General features: G+C 51.3%; 2 protein-coding genes across 2 annotated transcripts; one reads left to right on the forward strand and one right to left on the reverse strand.

Moving 5' to 3' along the window:
* The first annotated feature begins 1205 nt into the window (after positions 1-1205).
* HEMGN (hemogen) lies at positions 1206-6165 on the forward strand. The gene is made up of 4 exons (XM_071424551.1): positions 1206-1362; positions 3657-3750; positions 4162-4433; positions 5559-6165. Exons 1-4 carry the CDS (start codon positions 1281-1283, stop codon positions 5666-5668), a joined length of 558 nt encoding a protein of 185 aa, XP_071280652.1. The 5' UTR covers positions 1206-1280; the 3' UTR covers positions 5669-6165.
* A 7054-nt stretch (positions 6166-13219) lies between these two features.
* On the reverse strand, positions 13220-18782 carry FOXE1 (forkhead box E1). Its single transcript, XM_071424552.1, has one exon. It carries the CDS (start codon positions 18539-18541, stop codon positions 17663-17665), a length of 879 nt encoding a protein of 292 aa, XP_071280653.1. The 5' UTR covers positions 18542-18782; the 3' UTR covers positions 13220-17662.
* Between the last annotated feature and the right edge of the window lie 2460 nt (positions 18783-21242).

Below are 21242 nucleotides of genomic sequence, written 5' to 3' on the forward strand. Positions count from 1 at the left end.
CCTGGGGGTAGACACGTTATCGAGTCCTTCTACCAACCTTTGAACCACTTCTGAATTCATGGTGGGCAGGGAGGGAAGGGATTAGGGGCACTAGCACCTAACCAGTGTGTAAGTGGTTGAGTGTCTCATGGACAAAAGTGCTGATAGCAGCTGAGTGCACTAGAAAATGGCTAAAGAGGTATCTCTGGTCCATCAGAGTTGTTACACACAATATAAGCTTGAGCTTTTCTGTGCTATCCTGGCATAAGAAACTATGAAGGCAGTTTTCAGGAGAGGCCAAGATAAGCCCCTCATCTCACATGCACTGATCTAGGGGCCTGGCCATTCCCACAGAGCAAGGAACAGATTCTCAGCATTGAAGCCATTGTACCAGGCAGCAGCTTCCCCTTTGCAGCGATGCTGGCCCTGCAGATGTCCCTGCAGCAGCCTGCAGGCCAGGCAGGGCTGGGGCTGCAAGGGGCTACCAGCAGCTAGGAACAGCCACTTAAGGAAATCATCCTATGGGGGCAAGGGAACAGCTGGGTCTTCCCACTGGTTTTACTGGGACTGCCCATTGCCATCCTGCTTCATCAGTGAAGTGCTTTGTTCATAGTCCTGATCCACCAGGGACTGGACCAAACAATCATTAGGAAGTCCTCAACATGCACAGCCAGGCTGGCATGGATTTATTATTCTGTCTGGATCCCAGGAAGCTGGTGCAGCTTTTGGACAGGTAACATGACTGTGACAGTCTCCATCCTTAGGGGTTTCCAAAGAATATTGGCCATCCTGACCTTGTGAAGCAGCCAGTCCTGCTGTGAGGGGAGCTGGAGGATGTGCCTTCCTACCAACACTGCAAGCATCCTATGCAAACACCTTCAGACAGCATGTATCCCATTTCTCAAGGGGTCCTTAAGGACTAACAACACATCCCTGCATCTCACTCTGGAAAGCAGCAGTGAGGCAGTGCCACATCCTGCCCTGCCATGTCCACTACAAAGGAGAGCTTTTGAGTCACAGTTTAGCAGCAGTGAGTGTAAATTTCCTATCTGAAGTGGAATAATTTGCAGTATAAAAGCACTAACATATTTTGCAATCCACGCAGTAGATCCTGGACAGAGACTCACACACCTTTGCACTCTGATAAGGAGAATATTATTACCCTCCTAGTGGCCTGGCCAGATAAGAGGTTTGGGGCGGGCAGTCTGCATTTTTTTCAAGCTCTCATTATGCTGCACCAGTATCTCCAGATGCTGTTTCCAGGGAACTAAGCTGCTTTCTAATTAAAACTGCAAAGAGCAATGGAGAGTTTAGGCAAAGACCATGCTTCTTCGGACTCTTCCCTGCCACCCTCTGCAGCCTGTGAGGAGTATGCTGTGCCAGGTAATTACAACATTAATAACTTGAGTTTTTGGAGAGAGGAGAGTATGATTTTTGTTACCAAGGGTTTCTCAGAAAGGAACTAATAATTATTATTCTATGCTTGGGAGTAGAGGGTGCACATTTAACTGCAAATGCATGTCTTTTTACATGTTATGTCCCAGATCCCAAAGCACATATAAAGGCTTTTCAACTAAAGTCCTTCAGAGAGCATCAGTAGATTGTCTCTTTGCAGACTGGCAGTACTGCCTCATTGTTTTTATAGCTTGATTTTCTTTTCTCTTTTCATTTAATTTCTTTGTTTCTTTGTGCCCTCTAGTAAATATTTTTTCATCAGGATGCATATGTTTTACTGTGGTCTTCCCTGCTTAGTGCTGGCAGGTGACAGCTTTGGAGCTATTGTGGGAGTGCTTTCTTGGACCAGTTAGAAGTGAATTAGGGGTGTTTTCTTAGAATGGACTGGGAAGGAGACTGACTGCAAGCAGCTAAAATTGCTTTTACAGCTCACAAGACATTTTGAAAGGAAAATAAAATTACCTTGGCTGCAGATGGGATGTGCAAGGGATTATGTACTTCAGTAGCTGAACCGAGGCCCTGTTTAGATCCTGCTACTGCAACTTGTAACCTCATCTTCCCAGGGAGTTTACTGCCTTTTTCTAAGTGGATGGCAGAGTCATCTCCTGCTGGCTGAGCCCTACTATCTCTGTTACTGCCTCATATCAGGGAACAACCTCCCACTTGTCTTGGAGTTATTCTCAGCTTCCCTGGACAGTTTTCTGGGCAGTCAGATGTAATTTTAAAGCTGACTCTGCTTTGGTGAGGACATTGAAGCATAGACCAACATAAATACTCTCCAAGATAAATTTCTATAAGATTATTATTAATTATCAGATGTGTCTTGTGTAAAAACTTACTTTGGGCAGAGACTGGCTCCTGTTGTCAGTTTTGCATTGTCCTGTCCTAGACTACAGTTTTTCTGGCATTTAATAAAAGACCTGTAATCCCAGCTCAGCCTCAGAAGTCTTTCTCACCTTGACAATTTTACCATCTGATCAAGAGAATGACAAAATGACAATTTTTCACTGATTTCACTACTTGAGTGTGAGCCAAGGCATTTTGTGAACGGACCTGGATCTGATTACACCTGGAAGGAGCAGGTCATAGTCTTGCTTTTCCACTTGTGTGGGTTTTGTTGAAACTATGAAAATAATTTCTTTTGTGATCTCTTCAGTGTACCTTTGGGAAGAATTCCCTCCCTCAAGGCCTCAGGGCAGTAGTGTTGCTCCCTGTGTCTCCTGGAATTGGGTAGCATGCTGCTTGATTGGAGACAAGTTTTTACTACCACAGCTTAGAGTCTACTCTAGAAATCATCAGGGATTGCTGTCTTTTAGGACAAAAAGCCATGGAGAAGTGAAGTTCAGACCATTTTTTAGGCTGGTCTTTGCCTCAGGAAGCCATTTGGAGCCCTTTGCGACCAGTGAAATGGACACTGCTTACCTTGGCCAAGGAAGGTGTGGTGACTGGGATCTGGGGAGTGCTCCTCTCTGCTACTGGCTGTATGCAACCTGCACATCCTGCCCAAAAGATAAAGCCAGCATTGGAGCTTTCTCAAATCAGCTAGTCTTTCTTAGGTCCTGCCATGGTCTTCCTCACAGCTGCAGACCAGCTTGGGGCTGTTTGTGTGGTGTTTGGGACCAATTTTCTCAACCCCAGCAGTGTGTACTAGCCCTGTCTTGGTCTCTGGTTGCATCACCATATCCCCGCGAGGTCTCAGCCCAATGCACGTGAGCATCTGTGTGGGTAAGGCTGTGCCCTCTGGCTCATCCTTGTCCCCACAGAGCTGCTCCTGTTTTGAAGGACTGTCTTTTCTATGGGTCAAGGCTTTCTCCTAGGTTTTTAGATAAACATCTTAATTTTTGTGGTGGCCAGTTCCAGTTGTCTGGGAAAACGTGTAACAATGGAGAAAACATGAAGAATTATCTTGCAGTCTGTACTGATGCCTGATCAAAGGCACCACGCCCCAGGTCCCCACAGTAGGGGAGTAGGTTGAACATGGGTCACCCCAAGGAATTGTAACTGGAAATCTAGAGTAATTGTCAGGCTAGGAGCCTGGGAGTGATGGGTGCTTTGTCATCAAATCCTCCCCACTGGGGCTGTGCTGGAAGTACAGTGCTCAAGGAGTTTCATATTAAGATGCCTTTGGGACAAAAAAAAAGCCATGGCCTCTTGCATCCGTGCTCTAGTGCCAGGCAGGGAGGGATCAGAATGCCACATTGGCACTCACTTTATCCTTGTAGATGTCATCATAACCCGTCGCTTGAGAGACCGGGAGTTGCTCAGGAAAAGAAAAGCAGAAGCCCTGGAGAAAGATTCAGCTCAGTGGGTTATGAGGTAAATCTTGCTTTTTCCGTCATAGTGCTTTTGTGGTGTACTTAATCTGAGCCAGACATGGCCCAGCCCCTCCATCTTCACCCAAGGACAGAGATACCAGTCTTCATGAGCAAAGGTGACCTGCAGCCAGTAGCTGCTCAAGGTCTGCACAGGCACTGGGGGGAGAGATGGGTGAGGGGTAGCAAGCAAACCTCAATCATAATGTGAGGCTGAGGAAGAATTTGTTGCCCAAGCTCCTGCCCACTGGTGCAGCTGCAGAAGGCTGCTGTGCAGGGCTCGGGAGGGGGGCTGAAGAATTGCAGCTTCTGCAGGATGAACTGGGTCACAATCACAACAGGGGACCCAGCAAACTGCCTTAGGGCAGAAGGGAAAGTCCTTTGCCCTATTCATCCCTGTGAAATCCCTTGGCAGAGACTATAAGAGCGAACAGCAAAGGAGAGCCAGAAGAGCCAAAAGAGGACGGGGCCGTCAGACAGTGGTCAAGGCTGTCCTGGAGTCAGAGCCAGCAGCGGAGCCCCAGCCTGACCCAGACGAGAAGGCTGAGCCAGTGCCCACGGAGCCAGCACTGCCTGAAGCAGGCTTTCAACAGCAGCCACCTATGCTGACCATCCAGAACATGGTCGGTGGGATGCCAGCAGTGGCAGAGGAAGGGGAGCTGGCAGACAGGAGCTTGGACCCTGCTGGTGAGTTGCCGCAGAGCTGCTGGCCCCGTGCTGGCCTGGGGGCAGTGCAGCGCTGCCTCTTGAGGACTGTCAGCCAAGGGCGCCCGCCTTATCAACAACAACCCTGCAGCATCTCCAGGGCATGGGTCCCTACCCCACAAAACTTGGGTAGCTGAAAAAGGGTGCGCGAATGGTGGGACTGCAGGGACAGACAGCTCTCTTCAAGTCCAGGGGAGTGATAACAAGTTAGTCCGTCATTGAGATGGTGTTGTGGACCTGGTTCTTTCTAACTCCTTGTCCTAAGAACACTTCTGTGGCTCTGCCAAGAGCCATATTAGCACAGGGGGATATATTTCTGTGAACATATCTTCTCTGAGAGAAGATGAGGGTTTTTGTGGTCAGAGCTGGTTGGGGGAGCCAAAGTCAAGACATGCTCTGTCCACAGTCCATCCAGTTTCAGGGATGACACTGGGATGGTGGGAGAGCAAAGTGGGCACTGGGACAAGGAGTGGGAGTCTGCAGGCAACTACACCTTTGAAACCTGCCAGGACTGAGGCATGGAGGGCACTAAGCTGGTCAGAATGGCAGGCTGATGTCTGGGCTCAGAAAATCCATTTACAGCTACTGCAGGAGGATCTGCTCCCAGATCAGTCATGGGAAGAGTAGAGTACATTCACTTTAGCAGTCATTGGGTCAAGCATGCAGGTTTGCTTCAAAACCAGGAAAACTAAGGATCTGCTTCAGAGGAGGTGACAATCCTCTGGCCCTCAACTATGGTATTTCCAGCAATGTTTGTGCAGGGGGGAAGAAAAGGCCTGGTGATACAAGGCATGTGGTGCCATCATGCCATGGAAAACAGCTATTCTGCATCCTGGGCTCTGGGGTGGGTGTCCAGCCTCCAGCCCTGAGGTCTTGAAATGGGCAACCATCAGGGTTGTGGTTATTGCCTCTGGCTTTAAACCCACCAGTGCCTTACCTTCTCCAACTCCCTTCCACAACTGGGACTGCCCTTGGAAAGCAGGCAATCCACCTAACGCCTTCTCCAGGCAATTGCAGGAGACTGGCCAGGGAGGCTTTAACATGGGACAGAGGGGTAACAGGGGAGCCCCCCAGTATGACATGATCTGTCTCTTACATGCCTTACAGGTGAAGAGGATGTGCTGAAACCAGCAGAAGCAGCTATACTAGAAGAGTTGAATACTCCTCTGGAAAATGACCACCAGGATAACGAATACATTCCGCATATTCTGTATTAACTTTCTGATTGTTTGGGGATATTTTTTATTTTTACTCTCACGTCACAAACTTGATAAGTATGGCACAGTGATTTTGAGCAGCTGCTTTCTTGGGAGCCATAAAGCCCATACTCTCCTTGTCACTCTGCTTTCTATGCTTCTTCCAGGCAAGAGAGGCAGCCCCTAGGGAGCTGCCTGTGGCTTATGAGCCTCCTGCTCTCTCTGCAAACAGGCTGTATTGCTTGGGCCCATGGAAGGCTTCACAGTGCTCTGCCACACTACACTTCAGTTGTACAGTCCAGCATCCACCTGTGTTTCTGAAAGTAATTTCTTATTTGCATAAATGTGAGTGGCATTGCAAAGCTAACACTCACTGTGATTTTAGCTGGCTGGAGAAGCCCAGCTTGGGCTTTTTACTGCACCCCACAAACCCCACCACCCTTTGCGCTATTATTTTTAGTCTGAAAGTTTTTCTCATAGCCTGTTTTCATCTGCAATAAACATCTTGCTTTCCTAAAGCTGGAAATATTTTTTGTTTTTAATTTCTGGGCAGCTTCACTCTGACCTTGTAAGACAAACAAAAGAGGTTGAAAACAACTGAGTGCATTGGGCTGGAACTTGGCTGAATTATACACTTTTGTCAGGAAAATGCCATTTGGGGCAAAGACAGGAGACACTCTGCACAGTCATTGTCTCCCTGTCTCCTCAGTCTTCACACAGGATTTCTCCTGAAGCCAGGAGGTAATGGGGCGCCCTGTGTCTCTCCCCTTGTTTTGGGTCTTGTGATCCTTGTTCCTGAGCACAGCAAGGGAAGAGGCTCTCTTACATTCCTGTAATATCCTGACACAAGGGATCCTTCTCCTCTTGAGGAGGAGTGGAGGTCATATTGCCATTGTCTGACTTCCCAAGGGCCTGTCTCCCAGAGCACAAGGCTGGCCAGACCCTGCAGGCATCCCTGATTTGGGGGATTTTCTTATGGCTCTGGACACGTTGCTGCTGCTGTCTCAGAGCCCTGAGGCTCTGTGTCACAGCTTGTGTAACATCTAACTGGTGACACCAGAAAGAGTCTCTCCAGTGACACAATGGACACACTTGACATCCCATCCCTGCTTTGGTGCCAGGGATATCACATGAGGAGCAAGTGCCTGCCAGCTCTTCCACAGCCTCCCTGTGCTGAAGTTCTGACCCCATAGTTACACTGCCAGAAGCTCTAAAGCACCTGGTGGGTGTCAAAGCAGAAAGCATTCAGCAGCACCATACCAAAGCAAATCCAGCTCCTTTCCCCCCTCCAGGGCAGCTCCTGGAGGCATGGGTTTCTCTTGTCAGGCATCCTGACATTGTTTTGTTCTCCATAGGCGTATCAGCTAACTCAAGGTTTTGCTCTCTCCTTGAGCCACTGATACCAGTGGCAGCTGAACAAGATCTCTCAGCTTCTGCCGTGAACCACTCAAACCTCACCCACAACCCCAAATATCTAAGGTACAACAAGAGGGCCTTGTGGAAGCCCTGCAGCATGGAAGGAACTTCCATGAGGTTTGTTCTTAAACCAAGGCACTGGGGGAAGGCAGCTGAGGCTGCACTGGCCTGAAGTGGAGCCAGAGGCTGGAGGTCATGTTGTGGATGAGCAACATCACAACACTTGTGCTGGGGCCCTCCTGCAAGTGTGGTGCCCACACCGTGCTGCAGAAAGGCTGGGAAGTGGCTGCTGCCAGGCAGGCCAGGAGACCCTTCCACCTGCTGGAGCCCCACATGTGCCATGGCAGAGACCCTGTGGCCCTTCCCTGCTCTCCAGTGCTCTTCCCTGCTCTCCAATCCTCTGCAGTGCTGACAGGGAGGGGGAATCAGCCATGCTGCCCACTCCACATCTGCAGACATTTAGACTTTCCTGGCTTCCAAAGCCCTTTAGATTTTGGGGAGAAGAAACTTCTAGGGGGTTTTAGACTCATCTTACAGCTTACGTCAATCAAGGAGGGCACAGCACAACCACATTCCACCTTCTCCATTGTGAAGTGGAGCTGTAGGAGGTGGTGAAGACCTGGCAGAGTGCGGTGTCCATGAACGTGGGACAACACTCACTTTTGAAACACACATGGGCAGCAGCGTTTACCCTTGCACTGGGAGGGCTGGGAGAGCTCCCTGAGGGCAGAGATGTGCAGGAACCAGAGCAAGCACCTCTGTCCATCCCTGTGGAGATGCCTTTGGTGACTAGGAAGTCCTGGAGTCATCCCAGGTACTACACACTCTCTCTTAGAGCTGCTCTTACTTTGTCTTCTTTGGCAGACAGTAAGAAAGGTGTGCCTATGCAAACAACAAAAATCTTATCACAAACTGAACAAGAGAAAGATAAAGCCCTCCTAATCAACACTTTAACTAGCCATGCATTGATTATTTCTCTGTTGAAAGGACAGATAACAGAGCTCTTACTTATAAAGATAGGGTTCAGGCGTGAGGCTCTTTACCTTGGCAGAGAGTCCAATAAAGTAAATTTTCATGCTCTGGGTGAAAACTGGATGACAGCTATGATCTGGGTCTGACATGAAGGGGAAGTCTGGGGGAGGCCACAGACCTTTAACTGACTGCAGCCTCCTTACTGGCAAAGAGAAGGATATGGGTGAAGGAAAATACCTTCTGAGCTATGGGGCCAGCACAGGGAGCCAGGTAAGTGCCTGACACAGTGATCCTTGCTGTGCTGTAACCTGGCAGGGCTGCCTGAGGCTCCTTCAGGATGCTCTGACCTGCTCCTTGTGGCACACAGATGAAGGTGTGTTGCAGTACACAGTGGACACAAGCACTGTAGCTTCTCCTCGCTAGTGAGATTCAGCAGGATATTGGTTAAAGTCAACTGGGCTGGACTGAACACGTTCCTGTGAGCTTTTCTCAAGGCTGCAGGTCCTGACCCCCCTCCTGCAGAGCACGGGAAGCCATCCTGAGTGCTGACAGCCATGACACAAGTGCTAAGGAGAGGAAACCTAACATCATATCCTGGAGAACCAGACTCTCCTCTGTATATGCTGATTCAGTATCCTTCAGTATCCTTTCAGGAAATATGCTTCCAGCTCTATGGGACAAGGGAAGTTTGGTTTGTGCATCCTGGCTTTCCACTTCTCAAATTACTCTTCATATATGGAGCCCCTCCACATTTGCTGAAAGTCAGGGGTGATCTGTGGCAGGATGTTGCTCATGGGTGATGTTTTGAACCAGAAAGATCTTCCTGTCCTTAGGAGAAGTGAAGTTGTAGCTAAGCCTCAGCAGAAAGAAGTTGGCAAGCAACTTAGAGCCAGAAACCACCACAAGTCAGTGAAAGCCACTTCACCCCGTAAGTGCCTGGTCTTGCATGATAAGAAAAATTTGCTAATTAATTCACTAATATTGACTTTAAGCAGTAAATCCTGGAGACAGCAAATACCCACTCCCTCTCTGGCCACCACTTCCTGCTCAGGGCTTGTTAGCTCTCCTCCTTCCCATCCTGTGTTCACTATTTAAATAAATACTTTTATAATGCTGCCAGGGCCACCACAGACCGGAGCTCTGTGTCCAGCTAGGCTCATCAGTGCTCCACCACCTGGCCTGACTCTCCTGTTCTGCCAGGAAATCATGTAACTGTAGAAAAAGTTAAGTGAGGAAAGACACCTGGAGATCTTTAATCCAGCCCCTACTCAGAGCATGGCTAAGTCTGACCAGACTGAGTTGGGCTTTCTCTAGTCAAGTGCTGACCTTCTCCAAGACATGAGATGATCCCCCTCTTGTCCTCATTCCAGGGCTGCCCCACTTTCAAGGAAAGAATGTTTTTCCTTTATGTCCCACCAGGCTTTCTCTCAGCACAGCTTTAGCTCCTTGCCTCTTTCTCTGTCTTAGTGCCCTTCAGAGAAGATCCCAGCTCCATCTTCTCTGTAACCCTCTTTCAGACTGCAAGTTAAACCCCATGCTCACCTGCTCTCCCTGAGAACAACCCTGATTCCTTCAGCCTATCTCCTGTCCTGCTCCCTGCCCTGATGTCCTCAGCTGAGCTCCAGTAAAAGAATGACTTGCGCTGGGTTACCCTAACTGGACCCAGTATTCCTGCTGTAGGCTCACATAAGGCAGGGGGAATGGCCACTTTCTAAGCCTGAAATTCAGTGCATCCAGAGGGACTTGGCGTGCTGAGCATGAGCTGTGCCTGTCTCCCTCAGACAGCTTGAGGTTTTCACTGACAGGACACAAAAAATGAAGAAACCAGGATATAGCTTGCGTGGAAAACAGTGCGATCTGTGCTTTTCAGCCCTTATAATGATGCTTTTATCAACTCTCTCCGCTACGGACCTCTCCCTGGGAACTCACGAAAGCGCTAAAACGGAGCTTGGGTGCAGTATTAACCACATGCCCCTGGGCGCGCTTGCTCAGACTCGGACGGCGGGCTGAAGGGGCAATTCTCGTGTGTGCCTTTGGAGCTGGGCACCGCTCTCTGTGCAGGACGAGCCCCCCTCCGCCCGCAGGGCCCGACCCGGCCGATCCGCGTTTCCAGCGATCCGCGTTCCCAGCGGTGCCCGCCCCGCTCCGTGCGCCCGGCGCGGCCGGCAGTGCGCTCTAGCGGCAGCACCGCATAGCTGGCGTCGGAAAAGACCTTAAAGGTCATCTCTTCTCCCCCTGATTGTTCACAGACCCATCCAGCCTGGCTTTGAACACGTCCAGGGATGGAGCATCCACAGCTTCTCTGGGCAACCTGTGCCTGTGCCTCACCACCCTCACAGGAATTTCATCCAAATACCTGATCTAAATCCACTTAGATCAGGTATTTTCTTCACATTACTCATTGTCCTTTGTCCCAGCACATGGCTCTTGTCAAAAGTCCCTCTCCAGTTTTCCTGTAGGCCTCCTTTGGATAGTGGAAGGTGCAATGAGGTCTCCCCAAGGTCTTCCTGGATTTAAGTTCAGTTCCTGTTGTGGCAGAGAGGTACTATATCTTATATCCACTTAAGTGGGAAGGCATGATACCATTTTCCCTGGCTGCTTCAAGAGAACTTTTCTTTTGCCTTTTCTCCAGAAGGGAATGGTGGAGAAAACCTCCATGGAAACAAAATGCAAAAGAAATTACCCGAGAAGGAAAACATTTTTTTTAAACAAATGTTTCCTGCATAAAGGTCGAAACTCTTAATCATCCTCTGCTTCCTCCATGAAAAAGCCACCAACATCAACAATAATACCCAGGCATGGCCTCTCACACTATGACAGAGTGGCACTTCTCACTTAGGCATTTATTCTGTGTGGCCTGATCTGTCTGTAACTCCAGGGCAACACCAGGATCCAAGTCTGTTGCAGTGGTCAGTTACTCATTGCTGCAGAAATGCAAGCACGTGTTATTCAAGGCAATTTTTGAGAAAACAAGAAGTACAAAAAAAACAAACCAAAAAAACCCCAAACCACCAAAACAATTTGAGAATACTGAAAAGGAATACACGTACAGCAATAAACTCAAGTGTACCCAAAGATGGAGAAGGAAGAAATCATCACCATCAGTATGAACCTCATGATGAAGAGAAAGAAACCTTCTCTGAGAACATCACAGTCTGCCCATTGCAGACATCACCATGTTGATACTCTGTAAGTCTTGCTCCCCCTCTATTCTTGCAGCCACAAACCTGAGAACACAGGAAGAGTGGCTAGGGAGTCACTGTTTAATTGGCCAGTTCTAGGGCCAGCACTCCAGTGAGCCTGAAGACAGGCTATGTGTAAAAACATATGGCTGCAGAAGTGATACAAGGCCTCGGACAACATTTGTTAACCCCAGAAGCTGACAACCTGGATTCATGAGCACCTTTTCCCAAGTGGAAACATGAGATGCAGATGGTGTCCTTGCAAGAGCCAGCTACAGGGATAATTGACTCAGAGTGGTTCATGCACCAAGCAAGCTGTGTCTCAGCGATCCGACCGAGAGCTCTGGCATTGACGCTGAGCAAAAAAGGTGAAAAGCTGTTCCTTAATCAATTAGGATCTCTTTGCATAGCTCACATCCAGACAACAGCTTTCCAAATTCTTCAATGGCTGATGAATCTTAGCTCCCTGGCATCGGAGAAGGGATAGCAATGAACTCAGTAAGCTCTTCTGCGCAGCCCACAGTCAGTATTCCTGCCTCTTCTCCACAACCATTTTCAGCCAGAGCGTACAGCAGCCCTGTTGACTTCCTGCCATCAGAGGAGGCTAGGATACAGCCTCTTTTCCTCTTAGCCCAAGCAGTGTGGCCAGAGTACTTCATTGGCCAGCTGTACCCTGTGCAGAAGAGGTGAGAGTTCAGTCTGGCAGCCCCAGGCTGGGCTTCCCTGCCCCTAAGTTTGCCCATACAAAGAGGGGTTGGATGACTGCACCACATCCAAAAGTAACTCCCAAAAATAACACCAACTTCCAGGTATAGCACATGCCACCATCTCCCACCTTGACTTCTTGACCTTGGACAGGAGAAGACATACATTTCAACTGGACTGAGTTAAGAAACCAGCTCTGCTGTCTAGAGAGGGCTTCCAACAAATCAGGGCTTCAGGATTACACCAAAACAAGGTTGTAAAGTTGTTCTTTGTGCCAACATGGGCCTCTGTACTCTTGTACACCAGACTCTGTAAAGTCAGACCCCCATCAGCCTTCCTATGCTCACATTAGTTCACTTCCAGGTCCCACATGAGTGGGATGCCCTCTCTGGTCACTGACATGGCAGCTGTAGGTAATGGATACAGCTAAAGTCCAACTCCACCTACACAGACTGCTCTCCAGTTACAACTCACAGAACTCTGGACTCCCTCCAAGGTACTCCCTGCTGGCAAAATGGCAGGGGCCTCCCCTGCCTACTCTTTTGTCACTTTCAAAGGCAGATAAATCATACTTGGGAGTCTCAAAGCTCTTGAAGAAGACTTTCCTATCTGCTCTTTGGTAACTTGGCAGATTAAACTACCTGTTCCTATCTCATTCATTGCCCTCCAAGCAGCCTGGGCTGTTGGCAGGGCAACAGCTGCAGAATTCACTATCCCCAAACACCCTCAGGAAGCCAGTCACCACCCTCTCAGCAGGAGAAGGGGCAACATCTGCCATCATCTTGGCCATGTGCAAGCCAGTTCATCATCCTGGGGTGTGGAGTTGCCCCTGCAGGCCTGTTACATCCCCATTAGCCATGGTTGCTGCTGGATGAATCGCTCCCACAGATGTTGCTGTTGCACAAGGTGAGCACAGTGTCAGCCCGCGGCTGCGGGAGCTCCATCTCTGCAGCCAAAAAACCTAACTGGCCTGGGGTGCAGGAGGCAAGACCAAGCATTTCTGGTGCTGCTGCCACAGCACAGGCAACATAATGTTTCCAGCAGTAACATCTCCTCCTCTAGCTGGCCCAGCTCCATGCTGGAGCATCAGAGAGTAATTAATGCCAGCCACAACGCCCGTGCCCGTCTCTGAGCTCCTGTTCCTCTCAAGGTAGCAGCCTTCCCTGCCTGACCCTTTTTCTAGCAGAGACACATGGCTGGGATGGAGCTTCATGCATTGATATATTGGGCATGCTTATGGCCTGACCAGACACCCTCAAAGCAGACTGGTGGCTCAAGGGGTTGTGGAGGTTTGGTACACCACCTGTGGCCTGGCCCTGCTGACCCATCCCTCCTCCTTTCTCTGATGTCTTCAGCAGCCCAGCAGACCAAAAAAAGCCAAGGTAAAACAGGGTAAAAAGCAATGAGCAGCACATATCACGCATTTCTCTGTATGTCTCCCAGTCGCAGGAGAACAGGGAAGGCTTGAAAGAGTAAACTCAGAGAAACTTCATTGCAAACAATGCAAAGATTTATTTCCATTTCAAGTGAAGTAGAAGAGTAAATACACACAAAAAAAAAAAAAAACCCAAAAAAAAAAACACAAAACAAAAATCTCAAATACAGAATATAATGTTCTGCTAGGCTGTACAGTCCACTTCTTTCTCAATGTCTGCTCTGGGCCTGACTACACCAGAACTTGGGAGAAGAGGAATTGAGAGGCTCTGTCCTTTGAGGAATGAACATTTTCAAGGCCCCTCTCTCTTCTATCAGTGCTCACACTTAAGAGTTTCCTACAGGTTTACAATCCAGATTTATTGGACTCTTCTGACAGAAATCAACAGAGTAGTTTGAAACTTAGACTAACTTTGCTAACAGGAAGGCTCTTAGATATTCACAATAAATCAAAATTTTTACAGAAATCAAATTTTTTTCTTATTCTTGGTGGTGCCTGAGAAATGCAAGCAACGTCCCAGACAAAAACACATTGAGATCCACATGTTTAACATATCCCCATGGCACAAGCATACAGTGAGATCCAGTTGTCTAACATATCCCCTTGGCATATCCCCATATCCTCACAGAGAGACCCAGCCCCATGGCTCCCCAAGGACATGACAGGCGCATCTTCCTCTGTCAGTGGCCAGGCAGTCCCATGTCACACGTGGGCACAGGGGCAGCACATCTCAGTGCCACAAGGCACAGCCTGGACAGACCCACACCCTTGGCACCTGAGCCTACACGACAGCTCAGGGAGGTTGGAATAGCCACAAAACCACAGCAGTGCTGGTGGGAAGGGATTGCTGGAGTCTCCAGGCAAGAGGCTGGAGCACTGCCAGCACTAGCAAAGGCTGGTTTTGCCTAAAAAAGCTCAAAGCACAGACCCCACACAGGTATAGAGTCTCCTGAATGGTCCCAGTAGATCTTCACAGTTCTGACCAGGGTTTCTAGCTGTTTGTGACCAAAGTTTAAGCAGTTTTTGACCATGATTCAGGTTCTTAAGGCAGCAAGCTCATCGCTGTACCTGCTGCAAAAAAAATTACCATCTAGACATGCCCAATTTCCCTAGTTTGTAGTTATAAAAGATCTGGAGAGAAACAAGAACAAGCATCTAGACCTTCTCTGCAAAAAACACATAGCTGAACCTACCCAGTCTGTGCTTTCTAAGTCACCAAGATCTGTCAGGCTTGTCCTTCAGACATTGAGTTTTGCTCCCTGAACTGCCTACAGATGCTATCTGAGTTCAGAAGTATCTTCCTCAACACCTGTATCATCATCATTGGCGAGCTTTTTTTTAGACTGAACTCTAAACTGGCATGAGGGTTGAAGCAGAGAACAAAATGAGAGGAACAAGGGCCAGAAGAGATCAAAGCTCTTCACTCTCGTACCAGTGACAAGATTCATGGCGGCACGGAGGGAGGTTTAGCTTGGATGTCACCCCAGACGGTGGCTGAGCACTGGAACAGGCTCTCCAGGGAGCAAGCACCAAGCCTGACAGAGATCAAGAAGCATTTGGACAATACTCTCAGGCACGTCGTGTGGTTCTTGGGGTGTCTTGCACCGGTAGAGGGGCTGGGCTTGATGATCCTGATGAGTCCCTTCAAACCCAGCACTCCTATGGTTCTATGAAAATTATCTGGTCCACATTGATAACTGCTTCTACAGGAAGGAAAGAAAGGCATTAAAAGGCAGGACAGCTCTTCTCCCAGCTACCCTAAAATGAGCAAGAAGTTGGCATGGCTTGCTGTCAAAGTGACACAGTCTAGTCTTTTCAGGCAATGAAAGCAGAGCCAGCAGCTATCAAAAATTCTAGGAGCTAGCACAGCTAGGTGTACAGATCCTCTTCCAGATGGTGAAAAGAGAGTATGGAAAGGTGTTAGCACAGCGGCTGGGGAGACCTGCCCCTGGCTGAGACAGCTCTCTCCAGGATGGTAGCAGCTTCTGGATGTGCCAGGACCAGGAAGAACAAGATACAATGTACCTCTTCAGAAAGGCAGGAAGGGGAAAATCTGACTGAGTTCAGCACACCAAAGAGTTGAGTGGTGCTTACACTTGCTGTCTGTGCTTGCCCCGCACTGGCTCCATACATGGAGCAGCCTCCCCAGGTCTGTGTATGGACAACAGCTTTCTGCACTGCCACAGGCAGGTCTACACGGCCACAGGGCAGTGCTCTCAGGTCACTCTCAGCCTCCCAGCCCAGACGTGCCATCCCCGGCACTCTGAACCCTTGAATCCAAAACTCATCTCCTACCTCACAGCCCCGCGGAGGGCAGATGTACAGCTTCTCCTGCCCACCTACAGAAGAAGGCTTTACTCTTCTCCACACCAAGCTGTGCTGTGAGGACACCCAACCACCTTCCTGCTCCCCTCCATTTCCTCTCTCATGTTCCACCTGGATATGTGGACCACAGCACCCACGGAAAGCAAGAAAGCTGCCTCTACACAGATTTCATCCTGCTGAGGACCTCATCTGAAACATGCAGAGCAGAAGATACAGGTGTCTTCATGGGATCAAAACCTCTTTGCAGCAAAGCACAGCAGTAGGACAAGAGACAGTAAAGATGAGATGGGACTAGAGAAGTGCTAAATGGAGGGTACAAGGAGAAACTTCTCCCCCACTAGGAGAGCCAGGTTGCCCAAAGAGACTGTGCTGTCTCTATCCTTGGAGGTGATGGAGACTTAACAACTGGGGCTGAGCTTACTCTCTGAGCCATAGTTGACCCTGATTTGGGTAGCAGATTGGAACAGAAAATTCCCAACATATTTTCCAACCTGAGTTAGACTATGTAGTTCTATACCCTTCTCTGGTAAGGGAGACTCTGGTGTATGTGCACCCTGTCTATTCTTCCAAAACTCCTGCTGAGGTTCTGGCTGCACTTTCTTGTTTCCTCTCCCCATACAAGGCCCCACCACACTGCAGGATCTTCTCACCAGCCTCCTCTTGGCCCTGGATACATAAGTTCCCCACTCCATGGGAAAAAGAAGCTGTATAAGAAGACCAGAGAGCAGGGCTGTGTCGGCTCCCTCTATACCCACAGTCCCAAGCAGAGCCCTGGCTACACACTCCTGCTCCAGACCCCTTTCCAGGGTGGTGGGATCTGTTGGGAGGGGTATGCCTGAGTTTCCCCACAGATCTAGTTTCAAGTTTTTGTCTCACAGACATTCCTATTAGTTGTTCCCTCTCCATATCTTTCTCCAGACTCTTTTCCATCCCCGGAAAGTTTGAAAGTGGAGCAACTGAAGATGAAAAGGCACTGTATCCTGCCTCTTGTGTTCCAGAAACAGAAGTTTTCTCCTATATATGCCAATTTCTCTAGGCTACAGACAGAGCTGGGCTGATCTTGGGATCAAAGTAATTTAGGCTGTAAGTACCTCTGCAGACCTCAGGACCAGGTCTCCACTCAAAACAAGTCTGGATTCAATGTTGGCTATGACTTCAGAGGCAGATCAGGCTCCGTCCATTCAAGTTGGAAAGGCCTCCAAGGGCAGAGGTCCTACAGCCTCCCTATGTCCCTCTTCCAGGGGCTGGGCATGCTCATGGTAAAATTTTTGTAGTTCCAATCCCACCACTGTTCCCACCCCTGCAGCACAGAGCACAACACCTCGAAGGATGTGACTTGATGTGTTTTTCTGCAGCCCTGGCATCCAAACCTTCTCCTGCCTTGGCCACACCGCTGGTGCAAAGCCTGGGGCTAAAGCAATAGCCATCAGGGACATGCCACCCCATCAGTGCCATGCCACCCCATCAGTGCCATGCATTCTGCTTTTACAGCTTTGCCTGCACGAGGCCAGGGAATGATTCCTCCTGCCTCCCTCCTTCACCTCACCAACAGACATTTAATTCTCTTTTAAAAAAAATCATCAACAGCAGAGAGACTTTTAAATGAGAAATCTTCCTGGGTAGACCAGAAGGGGCCCGGTTGGGTGCGCCGGGAGGGTGGGAGCCTGGCAGGAAGCTTTGAGCACCTGCTCCAGGAAAGGCTGTAGAAGAAGAAGAGACTGCTTGCCCCATCCAAGCACTTGTCAGTGCCTAGGACTTTTCTGCCCAGAGCGGACAGGGCTGGACAGGACATCCCAAGTCCCCAGGGCTGACTGCGACACTCCTCGCCAGGCAGCCTGGGCAGATGGCAGAATGCGTAGGTGCAGCCCAAGGTTCTTCAGCATCTTCCCGGGCAGCGCCGGGAGCAGCCGTGCCGGGTCACCCCCGCACTCCGCCGTCTCCCGGGCTCCCGTCCGCTTTGTCGGGCCTCTCTGGGACAGGTCAGAGCGCCGGGACGAACCTGTCGGGGCCTCCAGGGTAGGTGCCGTGCCGCGGTGCGGGCTCGGCGGCACTCAGCTGCCCTGCGGCGCCGTAGGCGGGGGTCAGCGCCGGGTATGGCGCGGGGGAGCGGCGGCCGTAGAGCGGGGCCGGGCCGGGCGGAGAGGCGGGCAGCACGATGCGCCCTGACGGCGCGTACAGCGGCCCGGGTCCCGCGGGCGCGTAGGGCCCGGGAGCGGCGGGTAGCGGGCCGTAGGCGTGGGGCAGGGCGGCGGAGGCGCAGCCCTGCGCGGGGAAGGCGGCGGCGAAGGCGCAGGAGGCGGCGGCGGGTGCCGGGGGCAGGTCGGCGGGGGGCGGCGGGGCGGGCAGCGGGAGGAGGCGGCACGGAGCGGCGGGGCGCTCGGCGAGGAAGGCCGGGTAGGTGGAGAGGTCGCTGCGCTTGAAACGCTTTCTGCGGCGGAGGAAGGATCCGCTCTCGAACATGTCGCGGGCGTGAGGGTCCAGCGTCCAGTAGTTGCCCTTGCCGGGGCGGCCGGGCTCCCGGGGCACCTTGACAAAGCAGTCATTGAGGGTGAGGTTGTGGCGGATGCTGTTCTGCCATTTGCGGGGGCTGTCGCGGTAGAAGGGGAAGCGCTCGGTGATGAAGCGGTAGATGCCGCCGAGCGTCAGTCGCCGTTCGGGCGCCTGCCCGATGGCCATGGCGATGAGGGCGATATAGCTGTAGGGCGGCTTGCCCCGCTCCGCCGGACGCTTGCGGCGGCGCCGTCCGCCCCGCGCCCCCGCCGCCACCGCCGCCGCCTCCTCTCCCGGCGGCACCGCGTCCGCCTTCAGCGGCGGGGGCGGCGGCGGGGGGCCCGGCGGCAGCCGGCTCTCGGCTGTCATGTGGCCGTCGGAGCGGCTCCGCCCCGGACCGAGCCGAGCCGAGCCGAGGAAGCGCAGCGCGGCACGACCGCGGCTTTTATGCGGCGGTGTCCGGCGGCTCCGCGCCCGGGCGGCCGGCACTCCCCCTGCTACGCCCCGCCGCCCGGGAGGCGCGGGCAGGGCCGGGCGTGCCGCCGCTGCCGCCGCGGGTCGGAGCAGCGCCCTGCCCGGCACCCCCCTCCCGCCCCTCTCCGCTGCTCCCGGTCCCCAGCGCCGTCGGTGCGCCGCGGAGCCGCCGCTGTCGGGAGCGCACAGCTCCGGAGGACTGACGGGCACCGGGCGAAGCTGGGTGTCTCCGGGATCCCGGTGCGGGTGTCCGGGTACGGGCATTTAACGCGCCTCCCTGCAGGGCTCGCCGCCGTCGGGGCTGGCGGGCGGGGAGAGCGATGAGCGGCCGCCGCTGCCGGGAGGGAATGCTGCCGGTCCGCGCCTGACAGCCGGCCCCGGGGAACTTTGCCCAGGGAACCCAACGCTTCTTTGCGGAAATCAAGCTGTCGAAACAAATTAGGCTGGAAAAAAAACACCCGGTGACAGATCTGCGTGGGGAGAGATAGTAAGTGCAGGCTTAGGCTACGCGGACTGCTTGCCGAGGGCTAAGTAGAATGCACTGAGGTTAGAGCCCTCCTAGCTGGTACCCAGCAGCGATTTGGCACAGGGCTAGGCTCCCGTGCCCCTGAGCTGACCTGCTTGTCCCTGATGCTTCTGCCACAGGACCCCACAGGTCCACGATCCAACCAAGAAGGATGCCAGGCTCTCCACAAGCTAATGCTGGGACATACCTGCCAGCTCCCTCATGTTTGCTCAGATACTTGGGGCAGAGGGTCAAAGCCCAGCCGAGTGTGCCAGCTGGTGAGGAATGCTTGCCCAGGACTTGAACCCCTGTGACACATGCCCACAGGCCTGGGGACAGCACAGCCTCCTCACCTGCTGGCATGATGTTCCTTGCAAGCCAGAATATAAAGGAGAATGGCAGGACGTCCTAAAGGTGAGATGGAAAGTGTGTGCAGGTGTGCAGGCACCTGTGTGCATGGCAGGGTGCATGTGCACGGGTACATGGGTGTGCAAGGGCTCTGGTGTGGGGGTGAGGATGTGAGTGAGAGCTTCTGGGTGTGCCACTAGTCAAGTTTGTGTCAAGTTTGGGTCAAGTTTGTGTCAAGTTTGTGACAGGCGAGTGTGTGTACAAAAAATGCCAGCACACGCAGGTTTGTGGTTGGACCCGAGGCTTGCATGTGGGCATGTAGGCAAGAAGCAGATATAGGCAGATGTGTGTGCAGAGAGGTGGATGTGCACAGGTGTGCAGGTACTGTTCACGGCTGTACACCTGATCCTGGTCATGTCTTGGTGTCTCCTGCCAGTTCTTCCAGAACTTGAGTGCACTGCTGAACCCATCTTTGTAGGAAAAGCTTTACCAAAGCCCTCTTGGGCATTAGACAAATTATTTTTAAGAGAGAAAGGGGAGGTAAGAGCTGTTTATCCTAGTGAAATGCAGCTTGCTTGGAGTTGTCCAACAGAGTTGTTAAGCTGTTTATCTGCTTGGAGAAAAATCTGGTGTGTGGTCTCTGTGTGTGTACGTGTGTGTGTGTGTGTGTGTGTGTGTGTGTGAGAGAGAGACAGAGAATATCCCCCAGCCCTACTTTCCAGCTAAATAAGGGGTCCAGGAGTCACCGGCCACCTGCTTATCTCTGCAGCTTCCTAACAATCTGGGAGATAGCAAAAAGTCCTATGGAGCTAGCAGAATAAACCATGCAGTGGCACTTGCTGTGGACCCACATGTGCGTGTAGCGTGTCCAGTAGCTGGATTCAGACACTGGGCAGAATTTCAAATCACATGCTGCAGAGTTTGTGTCAAGAGAAAAAAAAAACCAACCATCCCGTACCAACACCCAAGTTCTTGAATTGCACAGCAGACGAGGGTAGTATTACCCTGTACAAACCAAAACCCATCTCCTTTGGTATGAAGCTGCCTTATCAGTAATGCTCTGCCTTCTGGCTTGTGGGAAGCTGCAGCTGGGAATAGATTTTCCTATCAGATGTTCCAAAAGGCAGTGCTGTAGTTCAGTCACCTCTGGAACTGTGTCTCTCTGTGCCATGCCAATTCCATGCCTCCAGAGGGCAAAGTCAGATCATGCTTCGCTTTGCACTCGCAGAGGATGGGGAATGAAAGAGGTGTGTGCTGAGGACGGATGGTGTGCTGAACAGCTGCTTTTGCCCTCCCTGCTCGTGTTGAAAATCCTTTCCCAAGTAAGCACTTTCCTTGGCAGGGCCCAAAGCAGACTGAAATGGATACCCAAACAGCATGTGCTGGCTCTTGTCCCTTCTCCTTTCCACATCACACAGCTTAAACTGTGGTGCCAATATTTGGGAGTGAAGTGTTAGTTGTATAACATAGTGCCCTGGAGACTACTCTCAGTCTGACATTATCATAAACCTGTTTAAAAACACTTACAAGCCTCTACCTCGGGAGCAGGAGTATGTCTTGTGTTGACCATTGGTGTCTCTTTTGAGTGCCAGTTCCCATGGGGAGGGAGCTATGGAGAACATGAAATTCCAACTAACCCTCTTGGGTCTGAGACTGCAAATTTCCTCCATCTGTAAGTCAAGTGGTGCCTGTTGCTGGAACAGAACAGTTGGTGTTTGTGTTTGTGAAGCATTGTTTTCTCTT

This window comes from Agelaius tricolor, unplaced genomic scaffold (assembly GCF_023055355.1).
Source record: "Agelaius tricolor isolate 1412-34295 unplaced genomic scaffold, bAgeTri1.0.p SCAF_4, whole genome shotgun sequence".
NCBI lineage: Eukaryota > Metazoa > Chordata > Aves > Passeriformes > Icteridae > Agelaius > Agelaius tricolor.